Genomic DNA, 13,723 nt, shown 5'->3' with positions numbered 1-13,723 from the left:
GTTACATTTTAAATGCGCTGAAGACCAGAACGAACTGTACTGCAGATTTCATTGAGGACAGACCCGCTCCCTGTCACTCACTGGGTTAGGACCAATCACAGGAGGACACCAACACTCCGCCTCACGCAAAACCAGTAATGTTTTTATTTAAAACAACAACAACTAAAAAAAAAACTGTTAAAAAGGCAACACAGTTGTAAAATTTACACAATCTACACACAGGGCAGTCATGTTTTAAGATGTGTAAGCATACCGTCACAGAGGAAAGCAAACCACTGTAATAATATTAAATGGCCAGTGTGTTAGAACAAAGACGCAAACAGCAAGATTCTCCTGTGCTAAGAGATCATCCCAGGTTCTCTCCTAGAAAAAAATAAAAAGCACCATGGCACCAAAACACAGGAAGGCTATTCCTTTCCAGACTATCAAGGCTATTTTTTTTTTCTACATTAACAGAGAGAGCGTCTTGAGATCCATAACCCCACTACTGCAATAAATGGAGCATACACAGCCCAACTTCCACCGGGTAAATGTATGCTAATGCGCAGGACCATCTGAAATGCTAGCACGGATCAATATCACTTAACGTGCTCTTTTGTTTATTTATTTATTTATTTTTTTTAAAGCAGTCGATGCCGGGTAGTCTGGAGAGTGATGACCAGAGCTGGGCCCGGTCTCTCGGCCACAGAAATGCGTTTTCATCCCGTGCTGGTAAGACACCGCCACAGACAGTGTGGAAACCCTGCCGAAATTAAGGTCACCCAGCCTTCTGAAGGAGATGAAATAAGGTTCGCTATTCACCAGCCCTCACTAGCATCTGTACGCCTATTTTACCAGCATTTGGTACATCCAATCAAACATCTTTATTTTGTTTTACTCCCTCTTAATATCTATTCATGCGGTACAATTTTATATAAAGGAGTTTCATTAATTTAATACTTTTTCTTATATGATTTATAATTATTTTAGAGACCAGCTATAGGTACCACTTACTGATTGATCACTGTTTGTTATTAGCTCTTCACCTCTGTAAGTTAATGTAGAGTAAAGAGTCTGCTTTAGTTGCCAGTCTGTGTGTCTACCTTGTGATTGAGGAAGTCTCTTACGATGTGGACAGAATTACCAGGTAATCATGTTAAACTTAAACAGTCTGTTGACATTCTTGAGTGAAACTGGAAACCCTGCAAGGAAAGTGGTCGTTTTGCAGAACCACAAAAACTCTTTCCCCCATTTCTCCGATTGGCTCTAAGGCCTTGATAAGCACTTCTGGACCTGTGGGTCATGGTGCAGGGCAGACTGAAATTAAAGGAATACATTTTACTTTTATTTCATACTCAAGTACACTGAACTTCCCCACATTGGACATCTTACGTGTATGTACGAGCAGCTCTGTTTCAGTGACACTAGGGGTAAGACCGAGTGCTTTTTATGTATTTATTTATTTACTTTTTGCCGATAGAAGCCGTTTCAGCTCTCGATAAGTGGCTGACGTTGGTGCCATTGTGCTCACGCTGTTACCATCTACCTGAACCTTCCCAAACTCTTAAAAAAAAAAAAGAACGTACACAATTCGCAGCAGGAAAGGGAATGCAATCCGAGTTACATTTTTCTGTGCTTTTCCTGTTCATCCACCTTCTCCCCCCCACCCACCCCAACCCCCCACTTCAGAACCAACACAAAATTAAAAAACAACAAGAGTCAGTAATATCACCGGCTTCCAAATACAACCGAATTAAATTTTAGAGTTTTAAATTCAGCCAGCTCAAATAGTCTTTGCAAAGGTGAAGTTGTTCAGCGATAAAATTACAGGGAAAGAGAAGCATTTCTTTCCATGCAGTCCCTAGCACAGCAGTCTTCACTGAGCACTTCAGAACAAACACCGACACACTAATTACACACTGTACCATATAACAGCAGGACCCACTTAGTGTTTACTTATACTGTCCTACAACCTGGATCGCCTGCAAACAGTCCCTTCCATTCCAGTTAAGCAGAGAGGCTAAAAATCAGGACTGAGCTCGGTATGCGGTGCACGGTGAACGCTAAGCTTGTTCCCGTACGGGACATAAGAAGTTGTTCGTTTTCTAAATTTTTATTTTACAGTCTTTAAAAAAGTCCCCTGTAAAAACTCTGCCCGTGGAGAAATTTGTACATACAGAATATTTTTTGAGATGACAAGAGAAAAAAAAAAAACACATTGAAATCACAGTACCTCATAAAAATGAGCAAATAATTACAAAAAAAAACAACAACTGTAAAGTAATAATACTTAAAAATAATTTTAAAGAAGCTTCATGTGCATTTGTTTAATGTGGGGGTGAAGAGGAGTAAACTGGGAGGGATGGGGGCAGTGAGTGGGGCCAGGGGTAGTTCATGGGCAGGGAGAGGTGGGGTTGTGGGGTGCGGAGGGGGGGTGTGGGGGGGGGGGGCGGGAGGCCGGCAGGCAGCCCCTTACTTTCGTTTGCTTTTTGTGTCGGTGGTCTGGAAGACGCTGGAAGCAGACATGAGGTTCTCGATGTACTGCCCCAGCACCTGGTTCTCAGACTTCAGCTTCAGGTTCTCCTCCTTCACCGCATCCACCCGCGCGGAGAGGTCTGTCGAAGGAACGACGGGAAGAGGGAGAGTGAGCAGACCAACAAGGAAAACCTTTCCCAGTCCTTTACTTTTCCTTAATATGCCTGCTGCATCAGATTCCCAAAGAGCCTTCACAGTGCAAAAACTCATTCAGGATTTCACAGACCCCACAAGAGGCTTCAGGGTTACACTTCACATTCCCTTGAACAATCTGAACGAGTCTTGGGCTGTCTGTATCAGCGCACTCGCCTACTATTGAGTATACAAGTTGGACACAAGTTGTGTATATCTTGTATACTCAATAGTAGGCAAGTGCACTGGCTCGGACACGGTCTCAGAACACCCTCAGTAAGCAGGGAAACGCACACCCTGTTACCAGGCCACAGCGCAGTGGGTTATAAGACAGATGCCATGGGCCAACAAACACTTTCCCTGAGTTTTAATTTGTTTCAGAGCAGAACCTGAAGTGCCTTTTCACACCAGACTCGTGAACTCAACACTGCACAACTTCATGACCAGGTGGCTGCTGTCACACTGGGGGGGGACTGCAGTTTTTTTTTGGAGGAGGTGGGCTGGGTGTCACTCACCTTCCAGTGTGTGCTGCAGTTCCAGAACCTGATTTATGAGCCTCGTCTTTTCCTCCAGCTCCACCTGGTTCTCCGTGTCACCTGCACGGGGAGAACAACACAAGAACATGAGCTCCAGTCAGCAACACGTCATGAACAGGGCAAGCCTGCCAACAGTCTCCCAGAGAGGAAGCACTTAGGCATCTGGCTCAAAACACAAATGGGCTGCGATAGCCTCAGCCAGCACGCGGCAGCCAAGCGAGCGAGCGATTGTCTGTCTGGGCGGGCCGTTTACCGTCCATGTCGCAGTTCATGGCGAAGTACTCGTCCTCCTTTTTCGAATGCAGGGTTGCAGTTCCACCGTCTGCTGTTAGGAGCAAGGCCACAACACCAAGCATTAAAAAACAATCACAAAACATTTTATCATTTTCAGCACGCACCTTTTCCACGTGTGAACACTTGAACACTGACCAGTCTGCTCCTTTTCTTAGTTTGACATTTTTCCACTCGCACCAAACTACTGGTCCGACTGCAAGACGTTTGCTTGACTCAAACAAGCACGTGTTCCCTTGTTTAGCTAATATGCAGAATGACAGTCGTCTTGAAAAACCTATCCCCTTCCTCTCAAGTTTAGTGACTTCATAAATATCCGTGTGGGTAACTAGTTAAGTCACTGGCTGTTTATTTGCCCTCTTTTAAACGGTCCACGTGAGAGCCTCACGTTACTCCATCCACTACTTTTGTTAGGGTAGAGATGTGACAAAGTACGGTTACCTAAGGTGTGACGCTGTGGCCAATGGGACAGAATGTGCTTACGCAACACAACCATTCTGACATATACAGTGTCACCATCCTTGCTGGCTAGTGGCTAGTCCGCAACCACGTTAAAACGTGCCATATTACTGTAAGTCGTAGTGCTAGCAACCCAGCAGCCACAAGATGAATTGCTCCTACAATGAGCTGATAACGTAGCTGGTTTGTTAGAAGGACAAACCTACCCCCGTTCGCCACATTTAGCCAAATTAGCTAAAGACATGCTAGCTACCTGGCCACCCATAACGGGGATCTGGAAATCAGACTTTCATATAAACTAGACTAGAAGTTTTTTATTTAGCAGAAAGGGTATTTGAATATCTTTAAATTATTTATAAATTAAAAGACACGAACAGCGAACAACAAGGATGTTTCTCCATCGCCATCTGATCAACTTGCTAAGCCGTTAGCTCGCCAGAGGACAACAATATCGCACTAGCTGCTTAGCGAGCTAACATTAGCTGCTTGGCTACTTAGCTAGCCATCGTTTCACTGGTTACGCTTGCTAACTAGGTAACCGCAATTAGCCAGTGCTACCTCAGCATTGATTTGGTCGCTTGGTTATTTCTTAGTTTAACGCTCGCGATCATGCAATAATCATTCATCAATCTGACAAACGTTGGCTAACGGTTACCTATTCATTAATAGCTAGCTAGCATCCTACAATAATTTAATGTTAAATGACTGTAGTTACAAAAACAAAGCATAACATCAACACAAGGCCAGTGTGCCTCGCCGGGGTACGTTCGCTGCTTAGCAATATTCTACAGCTGAATCGCTTTCATTTGTAACTGATGCTAACATTAAAAAACTGTAACGTTAATGCTTCCAGTCAGCACCAGCTAACGTGGCAGTAAAAATAACCTGTCTAGCTAAATAGTTAGCTAGCAATGCGCATTCCCAAACTGCTGGTTATATGTATTTTCCTGCTAACTTAGATTGATGGGCTAGCTAGCTAAGGACATTAAATGTGCACATATATATGTAGCGAATATATCCCACTTAGCTAGCGCCACTGTATTTAAAAAAAACAATGAGTGTTACTTACCCTTCACAGTCAAGGAAATGTTAAATAGCCGGTTTGGTTGAATCAATCGAAATTCTGACTACCCCGACACTGCGGATTTCCCCGATTCACATAAGACACTTCCCAGTCTGAGGCTGAGCGGAGGAGGTACTCATCTCTCCGCGAGGGGGAGGCAGGGAGCAGTTAGGCCTGCACGCAAATACAGTCCGACAAATGCGCTGCCAAACAATGACGGCATAGCCCTGGATCACACGCCTCAGCCTTGGATGCTTTTCCCCTTTGTTGAATGGGAATGCCTGTAGGAACCGGTATAACACCCGATTAAACGGTTCATTGTTGTTAAGCCGAGTTTTAAATCTTCATCTGCGTATCTGTATGGATCTTAGTGCAATTTAAATTCAAGGGAGACCGGGGCAAAGATACCCCCATAAACCACAAAACAGTAGTTTAATGTCAAAACAATACACAACAGCACAATGAAATATGGAAAACATTTCTACAAATTCAATTAATAAAGACCCGCAGAGAACAGCCTTCTACAACCATAAATCATTACGCACTCACGAATCGTTGACTCGAGAACGTCAACTGAAGCACTTTCTATTCTCTTTACAGTAATTCTGGGTCTCACATCTCCGGCTACCCCATGACGTCATGATGCCTGTCTGGACTGGCCCGGCAGTAGTGTTACAGACTTCCCAAAGTGCTTAGGGTAGCAAAATCAGGCAGTCTTCCCGCGCAGATTGCAGACCCACCTTTTCAAACTGCATTTTCGTTCCCCTTTACCCATACCATTCCCTCATTTTGTACTAATTGATTGATCCAAAGCCCCGTCTTATTTTCTTGGCCCTTCAATCACAGCTTGCCAACCACTGCTATCCACCATAACTGCAGAAAAGCCTTCAGGTTATGATATTTTCCTAGTTTTAGGTTATATTTTTAAGTTATGTGTTTAAATGATAGACAAACGTTGAATATGGTCTGTATTTACTTTGGCTTTTGGTTCGCATAGTTAACTTGAGCTGGTCCCTCAGTGCATCCTAACTTTCAGATCTGGGAATGTTGTTAGCAAGGCTGTTAGCTAGGTCTGGCGCTACTGCAGTAATCCAGCAAACGCACTTATATTCCACCAATGCTGCATGTCGCTCTGGATAATAGCATCTGCTAAATGTAATACAGTAAAAGAACGTTTAAGTAGAAGAGAAGCTTATTCCCTGGGCAAAATGCAGAAGGAAAGTCTGGCGCCACTTGCATGCTTGTCATGGCGGTTGCATGAACAGACAATAACAGCCTGTTGGCATTGGTCAGTGTCATCACACAGTGCATTCTGTTCACCTCATTGTCCTTCCTTGCTTGAAGTCCCAACAAAGGTCTTCACTGTCTCACCCACAGCACGGGTCATACACTGGTACATATAGTAACTATCGTCTTTTTTACTCTGCAGTACCTATCTGACCAGGAAGACCTGTGTACGTTTTAAAATCTGTTCAACCAGGAAAGCTACTCAACTTTTCAAAAACAATTTATTCAGGAAAGATATTGTACCTTTCAGACCAATTTTTCCAAGAAGGCTACCATACCTTTCCAATCAGTTTAACTAGGAAGGCCACAGTACCTTTAAAGCTAATTAATTTAGTAAGTCCGTTTTATCTTTCAAAACAATGAAATCCTCAATCCTCAAATCCCCATCCTCAATTCAATAATCATTTTCATTGTTAAAGGATGACAGACCACTGTTATATCATTCCTTGTTCCTTGGTGGTGGATAGACCCAATAGCACCATCTGGTGGACAACGATTTTCAGTTTCAAGAGACACTCAGTGGCCCACACTTTACATTGTGAAGTGGTTGTCAACATCTGCGTTTCATTAACGGCAAGAAAATTCTGACATAGAGGTTAAAAAAACGTTGACCACATTGCTTTATATCACAAAATTACTTAATAGAATTTGCTGGAAAGAACTAGAAATTGGAGAGGGAAATTATCTTAAATGCTCAGTTTAGGTGGATAATTATACCCTGCCCACATAAAACTTCAAATCAGTGCAGAAAGGTCGGCACTCCTTTTTGCCACTCGGAGTGCAAAAAAGTAGATGACAAGAGGGAGGGGAGACCAGTAAAATAGTACTTCTGATCCCATGTTTGTGTTGAAATATTGCAGAGTAAAGCGCAACTGGCTGCATGTCTGAATGGAAGCCTAATGTCGAAAGCACACCTACGAAAGACTTTGGCTGGAGCCAAGAGTCTATATGAGAGTAAGCGCTGCAATTTGCAAATGCGTTTAGGCTTACTGGCCACACAGGACTTTCCCTCGCCCTCATTCCATCATAAACTGGGTGCAGTGTCGCCATCAATAACGACGGACAGCCATATACAAGCAACAGGGGTGGTCCGATTTCAAACCGCGCTGAGATCATGCCCTCGGCAGACAGATGGCCGGGCGTGCTTGCGCTCCCCCTCGGTACCAGACTGCATAATTGACACCCCCCGCCCCCGTTAACGGCGCAGGAGTGCGTTGTAAATGCATGTACACGTGTAGCACGCGCGCGCAGAGGGCCGCCGCGGATGTCGCGGACAGCGGCTCGCGACCAGCGCGCTGTAACGCAGCGCCGGGCAGATGCCGACTCCCGCTCCCCTGGCAAAACATATTTCAGCAGCAGTTGGCGGCGCCAGATGAACTGGTGCGGAAGGCTTAGCACACGGCTACGTCAGTGCAGTGGTGCCGTTTCGAGGATCCCATATGCCGCTCTTTGGTGAGCGTAGACTCCAGCAGCGGCGGACCGGAGCCCAAAGGACTCACAGAGCTCCGTTCCACCGACAACAGGGCTCGCTGTCGTGCTGGCAACTAAAACGCAGCGCTGGATGATAGCATCCAGTCAGTTAGTGGGTAGTTTCACCCAGTGTCTGTTGCAGGACAGAAGAAAACAGGTTTGCTTCAATCAAGAGGAAGCTGGTATTATATTATATTCTAATAAGGATTCGTATAATATTTTTCTCCAAAGCTACTGATGTTGAACATATAGGCCTTCAATTATTTTTCCTAGAAGCCACGTTTGAGCGTTTTTGTCTTTGGAAATCCAGCAGTTAGAGGCAGTGAATTCTTTGGTGCAGTGCTGTATTTGCTCCCTGAAGAACACGGTCTTCTCTTTAAAGTTCCCATGAAAGGATAATCTATCTCAATTAAATGACAGCCATCCGAATGGTGATCAATCACAGGTTAAAATATTAAACTCTACGATTGTATATACAGCATATAACCAATATAACATTTATTTAATCGTATTCGTTTTGTTTTTATATGTTATTGTATTGATGTACCTCATGAGGATAGGTTTCATGTTCTGAAGCATACGATTTACAATATGCTCTTGCATTTTTTAAAAGCCTTATTCAAATATTCATCTCTCCAAATTAAATTTTGACAAAAAATGTATTAAAATTCTATAGTTGGATTTTCAGCCTCTTGCTGTGACATCAAGTCCCAAATAGAGGGCGACAAAGCACACATTAACTGCTCACAAAGATAAACAGAATCTTTCCGAGCTGTTCTTTCACCTATAACATTGAACATACCCGGTCCCTTTCTCATTATACAATCGATCACAGTGCCTGGGAGGTTGGGGGAGGAAATTCTGTTCGTGCTGAGCCCTGTAACTACAGTAATCCTAGAAATAAATCCGATCATATCATTATAGGTCATCAAATTAATCGTATTAAAGATTAGACAGGATATCTACAGTTCACCAAGGGAGATAAGCGCGTGAAAGTAGCCTATGCGTCTCATTGTTTGAGCACCTTTACAATTCAGTTTTAAGGAGAAACACAACAAAAGCATCTGCATAACAGTAACCAAGCAAGATAAGCCAAAGTGCGATTGCTTCTATGCACCCTACGTTTTAACCTAGCTATTTATTGATCTGTATATAGCTTTGTTTTCATAGTTGTTTACAAACGTACGGTTCCTTCTGCTAGTGGTTCTTAAGATTCGCTTCTCTGCGCCACACACCCACGTGGTAGACACGCCTGGTAGCACTTTATAACGCGTCTCTTCTGAACCTCTTCTGGAGCTCCGCGCGACTCGAGTGCTTTTCCTCGCCCCCACGCGTCGGTAAGAAATAGCGGGAAAGCAGGCGTTCGGCGTTGGAGAGAGGCTGCTCTTTTTCGACGCTGACATATCGAGAAGGAGCTGGATCCAATTCTGTTTTTCTGGAGGTGGCAATGAAAAGCTAGTCGTATGAGATAAAATCAAAATCTGTTATAGGCTATGACACCACGTATAGGCAGCCAGATGTACGTCTGATATTCCCCAGAGAGTGATCAGATCTGCACAGTTGTACATTTGCACCCATGACAACTTGCCTGGGTTTTCTGTTCGCAAAATCCCACGCCTTTTGCTATTGTTGGTAAGTAGGTCTAACTTTAATCAAAGAAAGGTTCAATTAGATGATAAATAAATAAATTACATCTTATTCCAGAGGTTGGCAGCAGTGTCTACAATATTATGTCAAAGGGAATATAGCCTACGGGAGCAAGTTCTGTTCAATAGAGGTGGGTGGTAGCCACGGAGCAGTAAGTCTGTATATCGATGTGTAGGGATATAGGAAAGGACGTCGCTGCTTGTAAGAACTAACCGCATGACGCGCTTTGCACACGCAGCCGTCTAAATGTCCCGAAACGGCATTTCCACCCAGACCAATCTGGAGGTATTTAATCCACATCGAACAGAGACTTGAATGTGATTACCGCCATTCAGGATTTGATTTCTTGTCAGTGGAACATTGAGAAACTGAAATGACCGTTGCATGCACCCCAGAGGCCACGTCTGTTTTCAGACCACGGAAATCACAGAAATTCATTAGACCCCTATTGAAAAGAGTGGACCACCACAGGGTATGCACTATGATAATCCAGAACTCAGGGAGAAAGCTTGATTGACTATATTAACAATGAATATATCAATAAGTCCCGTAAGTAAGTACGTATAATATTATAAAGTGGTATTGCTGCAGCTTTCCAAAACGAAGCTCTCCTTTCGGATCCTTTTCAACGATTTAATGAGTTTTCTTTTGAACACCAATTTAAAATTCTAATTACTTGCGCAGACAGTTGGTCATGTTAACCTCGTGAACAATTTAGACAGAACGTACCTAATGGCTTAATTTGTCCACTGAATGCAGAACTCGCGACTGCAGAATAGAGTCATTTGCCCACGGGGCACAGCTGAATTGTTCACTAGCGTTGGCTAGGTGTCTGGTGGGGCTCAAAATAGAATAGATTCAAATGTTCAAAGTCAGTTTCAGTACAGCGCTAAAACGGAAGGCTCTGTAATACCCATATCTGACAGTCAGGTCAATAACCACAAGACCGCATGATGTGGAACGCGGCCCAAGCGCGCGCCTAGCTCTTCTGACTGGCCTTGCTGCATCGAAGTTTGTGGCTACTGGCTATACGAGATACTAAAAATTTAAGAATGACTCAAATGAGAGAGAGAGAGAGAGTCTGGTCCCGTCAATTGTTTGCCCAGAGCAAACCTGCAAAATCCTAAAGGCTATCAGACGCACCGCCCCGGAGAGCTCTGGACAAACGCGTAGGAAATGCAGGCTAAGCCAGGAGAAGCAGCACCGAGTCAGCCCCGGCTGGCGACGGCGCAGGTGAGGCTGCCGTTTGTCGCAGTGCAAACACGGGAAGCCGGAGCTAATCACGCCGAAGACAAGCTGATTGCATAACACATTCCTAATTAGCGCGTTTAATTGTGGGCTAGCGGAAAGCACGCGGAGGTGCCGGCTGACTCGGGACCCCGTTAACTTGCGTAGGAAGAGGATCCGCACTAATGTCTGATCCCTGTGTGTCATCCCCCCTGCCTCCGGTGTGTCTCCGGCCCGTCTCATTTGTTCTCATTGTCTGGGAAGCTGTACGTGCTAGTGACTCATTTACAACCCCCCACACCCCCCCTTCTCGCCCTTATATAACTAACGAGGCCCCCCTTTTGGCTTCAGTGGTGAAAGTCACTTTCTGTTTATGTTGGCTCTTATCATATTTATTGTCATTTTAGCTTTATTAGACATTTATTTTGCCAGCCTCTCTCCCCCACCCAGTCCACGCAGACGTTCTATAGCGACAGTGTTTGCATCGTAACAGATCTGCCATTTACAGAATTCCAGTGGCACAGGGCATTTCAGGTTTGGTACCTCGCTCAAGGGTACAACGGGCTTGTTAGTCTAAAGCACAAACCACTGAATGCTCCACTATGTTTTTTTTTTTAAAGAAACATGTAACCCCTAATGCACCCATTTGATTGAGAATCTATCATCGTTTTCATTTTTTTTTTTGAGTGAGATTTCTGTACTGTATGCACATCCAGTGGTACTCTGACGCTGGTATTATATAAAAAAACTACTCTGACTGTATCGCTCACGTTCCTGGATATGAACTGTAAACACAGGCTGAGAAACACTGCAGACCTGAGCTCAAGAGGACGTAGTGCAAGAGTGTTTTTTTTCCCCCGAGACGACGCACTTTGACCTTCCTCGTCTGTGTTGACTGCTTTCATGAGCAGTGCTCTTATGTTGTTGGGTGACTCTTTTTCACGGTGGAATGGGAACTCCGTGGGTGACTCTGGCCCCCTGGTGACGCTGAGCAGGGGTCGCTGGTGCGCGGTATGGTGATGTCATCCCAGCCTAACGAAATGCTGCCTTTCCTGGGCGAGGGTGGACCCGAACCGTGTGCCACGCTGAGGGGCTGCGTGCCACGCTGAGGGGAATAGTGCACTGTTTTGTTTTAGTTTTTACAACAAGCACATTTGTCAACACGCGCTCGATTTGTGAGGGCGGTGTGCCGATTGGGGTTTGTAAGGCAACGTGAATGAATATTGGTAAAGACAACTGTGGTAGTAGGAGCACCAAAGATATGTATTTAAAGAAGATACTTTCTTTATGCTTTAAATTTCATTGGCTGAATCTGAAGACTTTTCCCACTTATATTATTTAAAAAGCAGCAGGATCTCCTGAGCCATAGGAGGAAGTAACACAGAGTGTGCAGTCTCTCCTGCAATAAAAAACACAGAGAAAAAACCCCCTCCTGCAGTTTCTCTTCTCCCTTCGGAGCGTTTATGATTCCAGAGCTTTGTTTGTGTCCAGGAGCCACCTTTGAACTCAGCTTCTCCTCCCGAACCGCGTTTATTTTGGCTCGTCCGCGCACTACGTTTCCCAGGGCGCACCCTTACCTGACTCGTCTGCCAGAGAGATGTTGGTGAAAGCGGTGTCCTCCTCCTCCATTTCTCCCTCCATGTTGTCGTCCGCGGCGGCGGCGGCGGCGTGGACGCGCGGAAGATCCCGCTGCACTGCGCCTCACCTGCGTCGTACCTGGGAGCTTCTGCCTCCGTCTCGAATTCCAGCTCCTCCCCCCTGCCGCGCCGCGCCACACCTGAATTATTCAAAGCGCCGCGGAGAGAGAGCCCGAAAAGCACCTGTACCTGCTCTACCTGACAAGTGGCTCCAGTGACGCACCATCGCCACGGCAACAGCGACAGCAGTGTCAGCGCGAAGGTGCGGAAGAGCACAAGCTGACAAGGCAACAGCCAAAGGTCAAAGGTCAACACTCCTTTGGTTAAAGAGAAATCCAGACGCAGGCGTCATAAAGGGGCTCTTGTTCCTGTGTGGAGGGATGTTAACGATGCAGTGGAGGGGAGACAGTCGGTTTTTATTTTGTGGTGGTACCAGGAAACCAGGCTCTAAGCAGGGCAGGGTCCAGCCCAACCAGAACCAGGTCCACTCCATTGCAGTCTTTCTCGTGTTCAGTTTTCCGAGCACACATCCTTTTCCTGGACACCATCCATTCCTGCTGCCTCATATTTACTAAAGCAGTTCAGGCTTACTATAGGAGGGCATAGTAGAAGTTCCCTTCCCTGGATTCAAATATGCAACCTCCTGTTTTCCTGAACAATATCTGTTCTACATTTGTATGCTTATCTGTGTGACCTATGAAAAGCTTACCTGTTTCTTATAAAGCCTGGTATGCCTTTAAAATACATCTTAATATGAGGCCGTCCTCCAGTGTCAGGAGGGGTGTGTCAGGGCCAGCATATAAGTGGCATTAGCAATGACACTTCATCCCTCTTCCTAACAGGCGAGCAGATCTGTCAGGAGACCGTTCTCAGAAACCATTTATCACTATGGAGACCAGGCAGTTCTTCCTGGTGCTGCCAAGGAGTTCCTGTTGCCACTTAAGGCCATGAGAAGTGAGTTCCTGGGGAGTTCCAGACGAGCTCTTCCCTAGCCTCTCAGGCGCTCGCTGTCAGAGTGCCATAGTCCTGAGGTTACGGTGGCATTTCTGTCACACGTTAGCCCTGCGTGTGGCTTTCAGGTGTCAATTAAGACCAGAGTGACGTTTTTTTTCCCTTCTCAAACACAGTCTAAACTTAAGTGCAGCAATCGCTAAAACTAACTTACCACACAGAACTTTTGAATAGAATGGTGTAACGCATAGTGGCCTGTGAGTCAAAGTTAAGCACGATTGTTAGTTGAATCCAGGCCTGGATCAGTGTGATGTGTAAACAGCCTCACCGTTATTTAGCCACCTCTAGCCTTGTGGGAAATGCAGTGCGGAGAGTCAGAGAGAGAATGGCACTATCGTAGGCTACTGTGTGTGAGTCCTGTGGGCTGGAAGGTTTGCGGCCCGTAAAAGGCTGAGGAGTCACCGCCGCAGCCATGCGGCCATGCAGCCATGCGCGTGCAGCCATGCGGC

General features: G+C 45.4%; 1 protein-coding gene across 2 annotated transcripts; it reads right to left on the bottom strand.

Annotated features, from left to right (window-relative positions):
* Positions 1-121: 121 nt before the first annotated feature.
* On the bottom strand, positions 122-12,371 carry scoca (short coiled-coil protein a). Of its 2 annotated transcripts, none has more exons than XM_064334544.1 (4): positions 12,204-12,371; positions 3,436-3,507; positions 3,162-3,242; positions 122-2,594 (listed from the first exon to the last, which is right to left on the bottom strand). In XM_064334544.1, exons 1-4 carry the CDS (start codon positions 12,265-12,267, stop codon positions 2,452-2,454), a joined length of 360 nt encoding a protein of 119 aa, XP_064190614.1. In that variant the 5' UTR covers positions 12,268-12,371; the 3' UTR covers positions 122-2,451. The 2 variants fall into 2 exon arrangements, with proteins under 2 accessions (XP_064190614.1, XP_064190615.1); XM_064334545.1 differs by lacking the exon at positions 12,204-12,371 and adding an exon at positions 5,002-5,199.
* Between the last annotated feature and the right edge of the window lie 1,352 nt (positions 12,372-13,723).

The sequence above is a fragment of the Anguilla rostrata genome, chromosome 5, assembly GCF_018555375.3.
Source record: "Anguilla rostrata isolate EN2019 chromosome 5, ASM1855537v3, whole genome shotgun sequence".
NCBI classification, from domain to species: domain Eukaryota; kingdom Metazoa; phylum Chordata; class Actinopteri; order Anguilliformes; family Anguillidae; genus Anguilla; species Anguilla rostrata.
Note: the sequence above shows the minus strand (reverse complement) of the source record. Positions and strands in the feature narration are given on the sequence as shown.